Raw genomic sequence first — 12,250 nt, forward strand, 5'->3', positions numbered from 1 at the left:
AACCTCTGCAATCGCTTGTCCAGAAAACATATATTAAATGTTCTAATCTCTTTCCAGAAAACATGAGTTTTGCAAAGCTATGTTCTCATATACACATGTGTGCACCACAAGGGAACTTGGCACAATTTTTTCAAACATGTGACACCCCCTCTTCCCAACTAATGGTGTATTAAATCATTCCTGGAGGTGCTTCTGAAGGTTCATTTCAACTTAATCTCATTAGATCTATTCTGTGCCTTGAAGGTGAAGTAATTCTCTTTTTTTATTTTGCAAGATGGGTACTTCTTCCATCTGATCATTATCTTGTAGTTACGTTTTGAATCTGTCTCCTGATTCTTTAATGGCGAGGAGTTTGTGTTCCCTTTGTGTATGTTGCTCTCCGTTATTATGGAGAGCTGTGTACTCATCAGGGGCTGAATAGACCCCCACAGAAAGCATCAAGTTTTGCTTGTGTCCTCCAGATAATTATAGTTGTGCAGTGGTTTGCTGAAAAGCATGTTCCTATGGACAGCTAGTTAGGGCAAATAAAGAGCTTATGTAGGGCTGACTGCACTGCTTTCTCATGAAGGACGCCTTTCTCTTGAAGACTAACTGAACCCTTTTTAGGGTGAATGGTGGTCAAAGACAGCAACTGGATTAATGATTTAGTACTCCAGGATATGCTTTCATGATTTCAGGTTGACACATTTTAAACTTGTGGTGTCACAATCATGTTTATCCCTGTGATGTCCCTGCTTGGTAGGTTGCAATTATCACCAGGGAGTGTCTTGCCTAGTAAGTCCACTTGAATTGCTCAAGTCCACATTCTAAACATGAATTCTAAATAGGAAGCATCTCCTGCTGAGTTCAATGCAATTTACTTTCTGCTAAATATGTTTACGTAGAATTGATCCCTTAATCCAACTTGTGTTTTGGATCGTTACAAATTTTGCTGTTAATCTCATGCATTCCTTTTATGGATTTTTTTTTTTTGGGGGGGGCTGCTAGTTCTGCTTTATCTCTCCATGCAGTGAGAAGTCTGGCTGTGTGTAAGAAGTGAATATGTGATTTTACCTTTTACTTGAATGCAAAGTCTCCCTTGACAACAAATCTCTTGTTTGGCACAGAAGCCATACATTATTTGTTATCTCTGTTGACTCTGACTCTGAAGATGCCAGATGACTTGTGTGTGTGTGTGAGAGAGAGGGGGGGAGGTGGAGAGGTTGAGCTCCAGAATAGGCAGTATTAGTGTAGTTCTCTTCTTCTTTGGCCTGCTGCAGAACTCAGCATCTGTGTGCTGTTTGGTGTTTTGCATCACTGGGGTATTTGTCCTCACATTTGGAGCTATGGAGAATCCGCACAAGGGTCTTTGACCCTGAATGCTAAATGGTCAAATTGCCTCTTGATGCCCTATGGCTGAGGTTGTTTTAGAGGTCTACTATGATAAGTTTTAAGGCATTGTTAATAATAATAATAATAAAATTTATTTATATCCCGCCCTCCCCAGCCGAAGCCGGCTCAGGGTGGCTAACAACACTAATAGTGCAACATTCTAAAAACATTATAAAAATTAATCAAATTCAAAATTGATGGCAACCATAAACTAAAGTTCTGTAAAGATTGCCAAAGGAGGGGGTCAGGCTGCGCCCTGACCAAAGGCCTGGTGGAACAGCTGTCTTGCAGGCCCTGTGGAAAGATGTCAAGTCCTGCATGGCCCTAGTCTCTTGTGACAGAGTGTTCCACCAGATCGGAGCCACAGCCGAAAAAGCCCTGGCTATAGTTGAGGCCAGCCTAACTTCTCTGTGGCCTGGGACCTTCAAGATGTTTTTATTTGAAGACCGTAAGTTTCTCTGAGGGGCATACCAGGAGAGGCGGTCCCGTAGGTACGAGGGTCCTAGGCCGTATAGGGCTTTAAAGGTTAAAACCAGCACCTTAAACCTAATCCTGTACTCCACCGGGAGCCAGTGCAGCTGGTATAGCACCGGGTGAATGTGATCTCGCAGCGAGGACCCCGTAAGGAGTCTCGCTGCAGCATTCTGCACCCGCTGGAGTTTCTGGGTCAGTCTCAAGGGCAGCCCCACGAAGAGCGAGTTACAGTAATCCAGTCTGGAGGTGACCGTCACGTGGATCACAGTGGCCAGGTCAGGGCAAGAGAGGTAAGGAGCCAACTGCTTAGCTTGGCAGAGATGGAAAAATGCCACCTTTGTTATAGCTGCAATCTGCGCCTCCATGGAGAGGGAGGTATCAAAGATTGTGGATCTTTGAATCGTTTGCAGCTGTTCTTGAAGGAAGAAGACAAAACAGGTGTCTTAAGTATCAATGGAAAACAAACAGCTAAGACAGGAGGAACATCTCCAGGGATCCTGCCCATATTGTACATCTCTTTCATCCTTGGAAAGTTAAGCCTGTATTATAATTGGGCTTTGTGAGTTCATGGTTTTGTTTGTTTGTTGTCTGGTTTATAGTACTGCCCCATAATCAAATGGAACCACTGTAGCTGCAGAAATCTTAGGACACAGTATCTGTTGGTTTGCATGCCTTTATTATTTGAGCCTTAATGATGTTGCAGAGGCACACCACTTTAGCTCTTTGTGGTCACTTCCTGAACATATTTAAAACGTGAGTCAGAACAGAGACAAGTCAGGAGTAGCCCTATTATAAAAATGGACTATGCTGGCAGGTGACTGGGCTGTACAACCTGCATTGAAAATTATATGAAAGCAGAATCTTGCGCAAGAAGAGCTCTGTTGGGTCAGACCGATAGTTATGTGTCAGGGATGGGAACCCTTTTTCAGCCCGAGGGCCACATAGCAGTAGTTGGCAGGACCAGAGGCAAAAGTGGGTGGAGCAATGGATATGACTCTTTCCTTTGTACTGTAGGCTACATTCCAGCCACACCCATATTCTGCTTCATTTTCCATCCAGGCAAGAAAGAGGCATTATCATAATTTAAAAACACATTCCAGTCAAGCAAAAGCACTCAAAGAAGTTGCAGAGCATGGCTGCTGAGGGGTGTGGGCTGGGAAGGAGGCATGGTCGAGGAAGAATCCGGAGAGCAAGAAAGACCTGGAGGGCTGCATTTGGTTCCTGGGCCTGAGGTGCCCCACCTCTAGCCTATCTAGTCCAACATCTTGTCTCTTTGTAGTGGTGAACAGATTCTCATTAGTAAGGCTTGAAGGCAGTATACCTCCTCCATCAGTGATCCCCAGGAGCTGCCTCCCTGTATTATTTTCTGTGCACCTTCTGAATTAGGGCATACAACCCTGCATGGGACTGAGTGACGAATCAGGATTTTATTCTGAAGAAGCCTTTCGAAAACTGGCTGACATTTTGTGTGAGTGTGTGTTTAGGTGTTCGTATGATGATCCTGTGCTCTCTTAATAACCTCATGTGAGCTTAGGTAAAGGTAAAGGGACCCCTGACCATTAGGTCCAGTCGTGACCGACTCTGGGGTTGCGGCGCTCATCTCGCTTTATTGGCCGAGGGAGCCGGCGTACAGCTTCCGGGTCATGTGGCCAGCATGACTAAGCCACTTCTGGTGAACCAGAACAGCACACGGAAACGCTGTTTACTTTCCCGCCAGAGCAGTACCTATTTATCTACTTGCAATTTGACGTGCTTTCGAACTGCTAGGTTGGCAGGAGCAGGGACCGAGCAATGGGAGCTCACTCCATCGCGGGGATTCAAACCGCTGACCTTCTGATCAGCAAGTCCTAGGCTCTGTGGTTTAACCCACAGCTCCACCCCATATAAATCTGACAGGCTTCATTATTGGATTCTGGTAGTACTTATCAGTGTTGCCAAGTTCAACCCACTCCTTAGTACATCTAAGTGTTGATCAACATGGATAGAAAAATTTGAAGCTTCAGTATCTTTTCCCAAAGAAGTGCAAGACCCTTTTTTGAGGTGAGAGCTTGGAAACTGATTAAACAAGCACTGTCTTTAGTGACCTTTATTATTCAACCTGGAGGCAATAAAATGGGTAGAAAGAAATCTTGATTGACTTATCGTTTGCCTTTTCAGCCAGACATCCGCCTTCTAAAGTTGGTGCTGGTAAATTCATGTAATAGACACTGGGCTCAAAATTCTTCAGATGGCAGCCAGCCACCTTTTTAAAGTGGTTATGTGGTACATACTCCTGCCTGGGAAAAGGAACAAGGCATTTAACTGTAGTGCTGCAATCTGACTGAAAGAAGTCTGTTAACATGGAAACAATATCTGATGTGCATGATAAAAACACATTGTGAAAGTTTCTGTCAGGTTAAACTTTTTTTTTTTGTCTGGGGAATACATCAGATGGATTCAAAATTGGCATTATGTGTTCTGGGGAAATGCAAGTTTTGCTTCTGTCTAGAGATTCTAGAAAGTCCATGCCATTTGCTCCTAAACGTAGATCTTGATGTGGGCACCTGTACTCCTGGAAACCTTAGGACAGACACTTCTTCCCTGTTGTTTGAGTGGACATGTGGAAACATTACAGAGACTTCAGCTGATGTCATTGTCTACTCTTGGTGAAAGCTGAGTTTGTGTAGGTATATTGGAATGAACTGGACAGTAATGACTGACGACAACTCTCAAACCTCTAGTGTTTTGATGCCTATCTCATTTGTATTTCTGGCTGTAGCAAAGGTTCACCATGCTTGTGTGTCATGCCCCACAATTCTCTATAATTCCTGCAATTCCTGAGTTGCTTGGTGTTGAGGTGGGTCAGGTTGTGACCTCTCCTCACCACTGTTCCCCAGTGCAGTAGTTTCCCTCCCAAGGCTGACATTTATGTGTTTCTGGATACAGACTTGTAGGCTTAACTGGGTCAGAACCACATTCTGTCTAGTCATCTTCTTTATTACTGTAAATTATTGGGAGTGGAAGAAGCTTGCATATCATATGGACTATTGGAGTGGGTGGGGGGAGCACAATTGCTGCTGCAGCAGTGCAGTCAGTTCAGTGAGGATCAAGTCAGGGTGTGTTAGGTTGTGACCTCACCTCAAAACTATTCCCAAGGGCAGTACAGTAGTACCTCAGGTTACATACGCTTCAGGTTACATACGCTTCAGGTTACAGACTCCGCTAACCCAGAAATAGTGCTTCAGTTTAAGAACTTTGCTTCAGGATGAGAAGAGAAATTGTGCTCCAGCAGCGCGGCGGGAGCAGGAGGCCCTATTAGCTAAAGTGGTGCTTCAGGTTAAGAACAGTTTCAGGTTAAGTACGGACCTCCGGAATGAATTAAGTACTTAACCTGAGGTACCACTGTACTTTTACTCATAAGAGTGTATAGCAACCACTCATTCCTATGAAAGAAAGCCAAACAGGCATTATTGGAAGTGTTATGGCAAGGATGTGCTGTCAAACTCTGTCCCCCAATTGTATTTCTTGGTCATCGTGGCAGAAGAGTGAATGGAATAGAATGATAGTCAATAGGGGAGTGGAGTAGAATGTGAGGAAGTGAGTGTTGGAAATTATCACTGAAGAAGAGAGTGGTTGAAAGGATGGAAAGAAAGAAGGAATTAGATGAGCAGGATAATAAAAACATATGTAAAATAGTTTGCATATTTATTAAGGGGTGTTAGGATAGAACTCTTGTAAGATGCCCAGAGTGGCTGGGGAAACCCAGCCAGATGGATGGGATGATGATGATGATGATGATAATAATAAATAATTAATAATAAATGTATGAAATGGCTTCTTGTTCTTCATGTAATGTTCCTTAATTAAATGTGGGCTAATGTTTCAACTGCCTGTGTTCTGATCTGGGTAGATTCTAAAAGTTAATTTTCCACACACACACACCCCGCTCCTACCTACCTTGTGTGAATGAATATGTGAAGAGAGCTTTGTTCCTCTTAAGTAAGTAGCTACCAGAAGCAGGTATTTTAAGGGAAGTCAGGCTTCAGTGGAGTATCTGAGGAAGTGACCTAGTGACTACCGGGGCCAGGCCTTTTTAAGGGATTCCTGGAACATCACAGTCATGTTCTAGTGTGACAGGACCCACTTGTTTAGTTTATATGGGGCCTGAGCCTGTGTGTGGCAAATACGTCTAAGCCTCTGGTTGAGTTTGATGGGAGTGTCGTGTATGTTCCATTAAAACCAAAGTACCCAGCTTGGGCTAGATGGTGCCTGTAATAATAAAAATTAAGAAGATATGTCCTTTCCCCAAAGATAATGCATACTAAACTTCGACAGCAGGAGCGCTCTTATAGTTCATTGACAGAGCAAATGACTGGCGTGCAGAAAAACCAAAGTCCTGTCCCTGGCATCTGTGGTTAAATAGAAAGGTCTTTTAAGAGCAGCATGAGGCCTCTGTCTGAGACAACAGAGAGCTTCTAATTGGGTGGCCTATATTTGGCTTGATGGACCATTTTCTGTCTTTCTGTAAGACTCCTCAATATGTTTATGTTGAAGAAGCCTATGGGGTACTCTTAAATGTAATGTATGAAGTGACCTTTTAGTCAGCACTAATGTTATTGCTGTTCTTTTTCCTTGCACCTCCACTGAAAGCTGGCTGTTAACTTTTTCCCCCTCCCATGCTTGCAGATGAGGAAGACGGTGTATGGGAGAATGGGCTTTCCTATGAATGTCGCACTCTGCTATTCAAAGCAATTCACAACCTGGTGGAAAGATGTCTAATGAACCGGAACTTTGTGCGCATCGGGAAATGGTTTGTGAAGCCTTACGAGAAAGATGAGAAACCTATAAATAAAAGGTAGGATACCTTGTGCATTTTCCTCCCCCTTTTCCTTCCCAGTGTGTTTTTTACTTGCAGCTTCAGGATAATGGTTATTTGTTTTGTACTACAAATAGAGAACAGTGAACTGATTCTTCATGCAAGTGCAGATCTCATGTGGTGATGGAATAGACTTCCATATGTTTGTAATTTTCTAAAATAGAATCTTCCTCTACAGCTATCCTTGTGCTTCTATCATTCCTTTTTATATTTGCTTGTTCTGATACTGATGGAGCCAGGATTTTACTTCAGTTGTTTCTTGTCCAGGCTGCTGTTGGCAGTATAAAAATACAAGATAAAACCACATGTAGAAGAGCTACAAAGATATTTGGTAAATTACTCTTTCAGAATATAGACAATGATGGAGTAGCCATTAAAAATATCCCCAAAGAACAGTGGTATAAAACACTTCATTAAGACCAACTAAAAGTCACAAAATTGGAAGCTTTAGAGTTCTACAGCACTCTTAAAACTAGATATTAATGCCTTGAAACATCCCTCGTCTTCTCCAGAAGACAGTTTTGAAGGAACATGGGGGAAAGAACTGGAAAGCTTATTGGCTGCTTTGTGATGATTTAGTTCACTCTAATAAAAGGTGATATATCACCTTTTTAGGAATGCACGACAGTGTTGTCCTCTTCTGCAGCATATTGTGTGAATTTTGTTGTTGACTGACAAAATGGTGAGCTGCAGCGAGGCTTGAAGAATGCGTATTGGAATACTTCATTACTTTTTTTGTTGTTTCCAGAGACATATTATTTCAAAACTGTAGTTGTTTTGCATCCCTACACCATTCTTCTTGTAGAATCCCTTCAAGGGTTGCTTTATGTATCTCCTATAGGAAACCATAAAGTGGAACGGCAGGCGCATGTTTCTAAAGATGCAGGGTATGCTTGCCAAGGAATCCCATTTGGCCATGGCCCCTTGGCCCATCTGCATTGTTTAGAAACAGCACCTGTCATTCACACCATATGCTTGCTAGGGGGAGAATTTAAGTAGTTGCGATGAACATGGTTGCTTTTGCAATGCCCTCTTCATGGAGATCCGCCTGGCATTCTCTCATAATTTAGGCATCAAGCAAAATCACTTCCGTTTCCCCATGCTTTTAAGGACCGCTAATGTCAGCTCATTTTAACTTGGAGCAGTTTTATTTTAGTGCTTCGTTTAACCATTTGTTGCTGTTTTAATTCATGTTGGTTTGTATACTTTATTTTCTTATTTATTTCTGTTGCACTTTTATTCTTATCCTCCCAGGGAGTACAGTCGTACTTTGGTTTTCGAACAGCTAAGTTCACAAACAACTTGGAACTCGAACGTCGGAAACCTAGAAGTAGGTGTTCCAGTTTGTGAACTTTGCCTTGGAAGCTGAACGTCCCGTGCAGCTTCTGATTGGCTGCAGGATGTTCCTGCCGCCAATCGGAAGCTGCACCTTCGTTTCTGAACGTTTTGGAAGTCAAATGGACTTCTGGAACGCGTTCTGTTTGAAAACCAAGGTACGACTGTATAAATTTGCTGAAGGTGTGGGATGTAAATACAGTAAGTTTGAAGCAGCTTTCACTTGTATGTGTTCAAGCTCCTTTTTAACCCCTGAATATTATTTTAATCCCCGTATTCTGTTCTGGTGAAAGTTCTACTGTAGCCTGTGCCAGTTTTAGTCTGACAAAGAACAACACAAACAATAATGTGTTTCTTTACTAATAAATTCATGGAGGATTAGGCTGTCAATGTCTACTAGTCGTGATGGTTATTTTACCCAGTGCTGGTGGCACTGTGCCTCTGAATATCAGTTGCTGAGGATCACAAGCAGGAGCGAGCTATTGTGTTTATGTCCACTTGTCGGCTTACAAAGGCCACTGTGAGAAATCACTGCTGGACAAGTATTCTCAGTTTGGTTTAAGCTGGCAGTGTGGTGTGCTGCTTGCAGCCAGAACTCCTGGTTATGATTTTGTCTGGTTGTTAACTGTTTCAAATATGTGTGGCTTTTTTAGTTGATGAAGCAGAATCTATGCATTTAAGAAGCAAATAGAGTTTTAATACTGAAATCAAATGTGGTTCTTACAGCTGCTATGTTATAGTCCCAGCATTTTGAACTATTCAAATTATCTTTAAAAATGACATTGCCATCTAAATTTTGACAGACATCTTCAGAATTGCTGGTGCTTGAAGGATGGCACCTGTTAGCAGCTCTTCAGAAATTCTTTGTCAAATTTATGTCTTAGAAGTTTGTGAAAAGCAAATTTGTTTTGGCACAACCAGCCAGATACGGTACAAATTATAAATGTACAGCTCTGTTGGCAAATACTGAGTAATGTTTTTTTTTCAAAATAAGTGCTAATTCTTATGAATACCGTTATAACTACACTTTGCCCCACATATTCAGCTAATGATTAATAAATGTCTGGAATTTTCACTTTTCAAAGACACCTAAGCAACTTGTGTTAGATTCAGATATCTTAACATAGGATACCAGTTGCTTTTGAGTTTGGGGTTCATAATTCTTGCATTGAAGGGGTTTGGACTATATGACCCTTTGGGTCCCTTCTGACTCTACAATTCTGTGATTTTAATTTTCCCCTCAAGTAGCTGTAGTATCTGGAGCACTGGTGCTTGGATGGAAGATAATTTTCTAATAAGCTTATTGGGCATAACTAGCACCATCATAGTGAGATGTGCAAGAGCAAGGCAGGCTCTTGCCAAACATATTGACTAGAATTCTCAAAGGCTGACATTGGAAAGGGAAAAAATCAATTCAGATCTGGGACCAATCCCCCACTCCAGAACACCAGACCACACAGGAGAGATATCCCCATGATGTTCTCTGAAAGTGAAGCATGTTTAATTGGAACAGAACAAGAAGAGGGACTGCCTTAAACCACAGTGCAGATTCCACTTCTAATCAGTGCTAGCAGTAAGCTCAGTTCCATCTCTCATCTCTCAAATGGAAGATGTAACAGTGGCAATAGGGTCAAACAAAGCACAGGAAGACCTCCCCAATGCGGGACCCTCTGTTATTGATTTTATGGACCTCACTGTCCCTTTTATCCACCAGATCCTTATCAAATGTGCACTGGTGCTACCAAAGTAATTTTTAAAAAATAGCAACTCCAGCAGCTTCCCTCACAGCATAGGGATACTTCTGACGCTGAGAACAGAAGAGAAGCTATTTTGATTATTCTGCTCCTTTTGCCAGTCAGCCCTTCTCTCCTGGACTGAGGCCATTTGTTATGAAACCAAATACTTCAAATGTGTATGCAAGTACTTATCTGAACACACACACACCTTTTTATTCCGGATTCCTCTGTCATAATTATAGTTAACTAGTATAGGCTATTTATTTTTAAAACATTTATATCCTGCCTTTTCACGATATAGACCTTCAAGGTGGCTTACAACCATTAAAAAAAATAAAAATTGTAGTTTAACATCCAACAGCAGTGAAGGGCATATTGATTGCTGTTACAGGCTTGAGTGAATAGGACACACTTAGCATGGTGCCTAAAATATAATGTTAAAGGTAAAGGTAAAGGTACCCCTGCCCGTACGGGCCAGTCTTGACAGACTCTGGGGTTGTGCGCCCATCTCACTCTAGAGGCCAGGGGCCAGCGCTGTCCGGAGACACTTCCGGGTCACGTGGCCAGCGTGACATCGCTGCTCTGGGAGCCAGAGCCGCACACGGAAACGCCGTTTACCTTCCCGCTGGTAAGCGGTCCCTATTTATCTACTTGCACCCGGAGGTGCTTTCGAACTGCTAGGTTGGCAGGCGCTGGGACCGAGCAGCGGGAGCGCACCCCGCCGCAGGGATTCGAACCGCCGACCTTTCGATCGGCAAGTCCTAGGCGCTGAGGCTTTAACCCACAGCGCCACCTGCGTCCTAAATATAATGTTAGCACCAGCCAAATGTGTTTGGGAAGGGGTTTCTATATCTGTGACACTATAACAGGAGAGCCCTATTTCTAGTAGCCTCTAGTAGCCACCCACCTAAACTTTGAAGGTGGGAGCATCTAAGGAAAAGGCTATGGTCACTGGTTGGGCAAGAGATTCTTTGGAGACTCTGGTTCCAGACTGATTAGGATTTTGTAAGTCAATAGTCCCCACACTGTAAGCTTCCTTTGAAAAAACGGGGGCAGGGGGATGTAAGAAGCTGCCTTAAGTGAGACTCTCTGCCCATATAGCCAATTGTTGTATACCTAGACATGCAGTGACACTCCAGGGTCTCTGGGAAAGGCTTTTTACAACCATCTGCTGCCTGAATCTTTTTGAACTGGGGGTGCTAGGGATTTAACTAGGGACCTTCTGCATGCAAAGCGGGTGCTTAACCACTGAGTTGTTTTTGTAGTTACTGCTCTTAGTTTTCTCTAGAACTGGGTGGTCCAACATGCAGCCTGAGGGCCATATGCTGCCCTCAGTGCCTTTTTTGGCAGCCATCACACTGTCTTCCCAAAGTGGGGTAAGTGAGACTGGGCTTTGGGAAGGGGAAGTGATGGCTCTGACAGGGTCCTAGAGTAAGGTTACCAGACGTCCCCGTTTCCCGGGGACAGTCCCCAAATTTACAAAGTAGTCCCTGTACAAAGTCCATTGAAGTTGCAAAGTGTCCCCGAATTCATTGAAAAAAATCTGTTAACCTTATCCTAGAGCCCATCTGTCCCCTTCTCAAAGCCTTATTAGCGCTTTCCTAGCTTCAGGAAGGAGGTGAGAGGGCCTCAGGACCCTTCCAGCAGTGGCAGACCTTGGGGTCTCAAATTTCAGCAGTGCCCTGTGTGACACCCAAATTTGGCACCCTCCACCTTTCTTCTCCCATTCTACATAATGGTTGCAGATCCCTCTGCGGTGCCCCTGAGGCTCCGCATGCTCCCCTAAATCCATCTCTGCCTTCTTCCCAAAATCCAGTGCCTCACTTAGCTAACTTTTGGAAGGCAGCATGAGGGCTGTGTGTGTCAAATTTTGGCCTCGCTCCCTACCCCCTGCAACAAGCAGCATGCAGGCTGCAGGTTCTGTGTTGAAGTACTCTTGCAGCCCACTTGGTATGAAAAGTTGGCCTGCCCTGCTCTAGAAGTATGAGTGTGTGTTTAACATGAAATTGCTTTCCATTGAGTGGTCTTTGCTTCAAGTGGTGGCCTTTGGCTTTCAGCTAGATTTACACCTCTTGAGGATATGAACATGCAACTGTCTCTTCCTCCTTCTACACTTGGTGCAGGAGTTTGGAGACCTGAAAGCTTCAGGGACTTGCAAGTACATAGAACATTAAAAAACACACACAACAACAACAACAACAACCCACAGACCTCTATAGCTGCTCTTGTCTGAATTATGTTTTTAGAGTACATGAGGGTTTTGTGTGTGCATTTTCCTCTCACTCTGTGGTTTAATACCGTTAACTGTCACTTTTTTATTATTAAGGCCTTACTTAAAAGGCAGAATCAGCTTTATATGTGTCAGCCCCTTAAGGTCAAATGATTATAATTTTGCCAGTTCCGATGAGCACCTGATAAAGGAAATAACAATTGCCAGCACCTACGCTCCCTGTGTGAAATGATAGAATATGATGACCTG

General features: G+C 43.3%; 1 protein-coding gene across 1 annotated transcript in view; it reads left to right on the forward strand.

Annotated features, from left to right (window-relative positions):
- MED13 (mediator complex subunit 13) overlaps positions 1 to 12,250 on the forward strand; it is a 109,897-nt gene that overhangs the window by 21,801 nt on the left and 75,846 nt on the right. Inside the window, exon 3 of the mRNA XM_079955362.1 lies at positions 6,511 to 6,679. Coding sequence (XP_079811488.1) covers positions 6,511 to 6,679 — 169 coding nt within the window. The remainder of the gene's footprint in view (positions 1 to 6,510; positions 6,680 to 12,250) is intronic.

The sequence above is a fragment of the Podarcis cretensis genome (assembly GCF_951804945.1).
Source record: "Podarcis cretensis genome assembly, chromosome: 15".
Classification (NCBI taxonomy): Eukaryota; Metazoa; Chordata; class Lepidosauria; order Squamata; family Lacertidae; genus Podarcis; species Podarcis cretensis.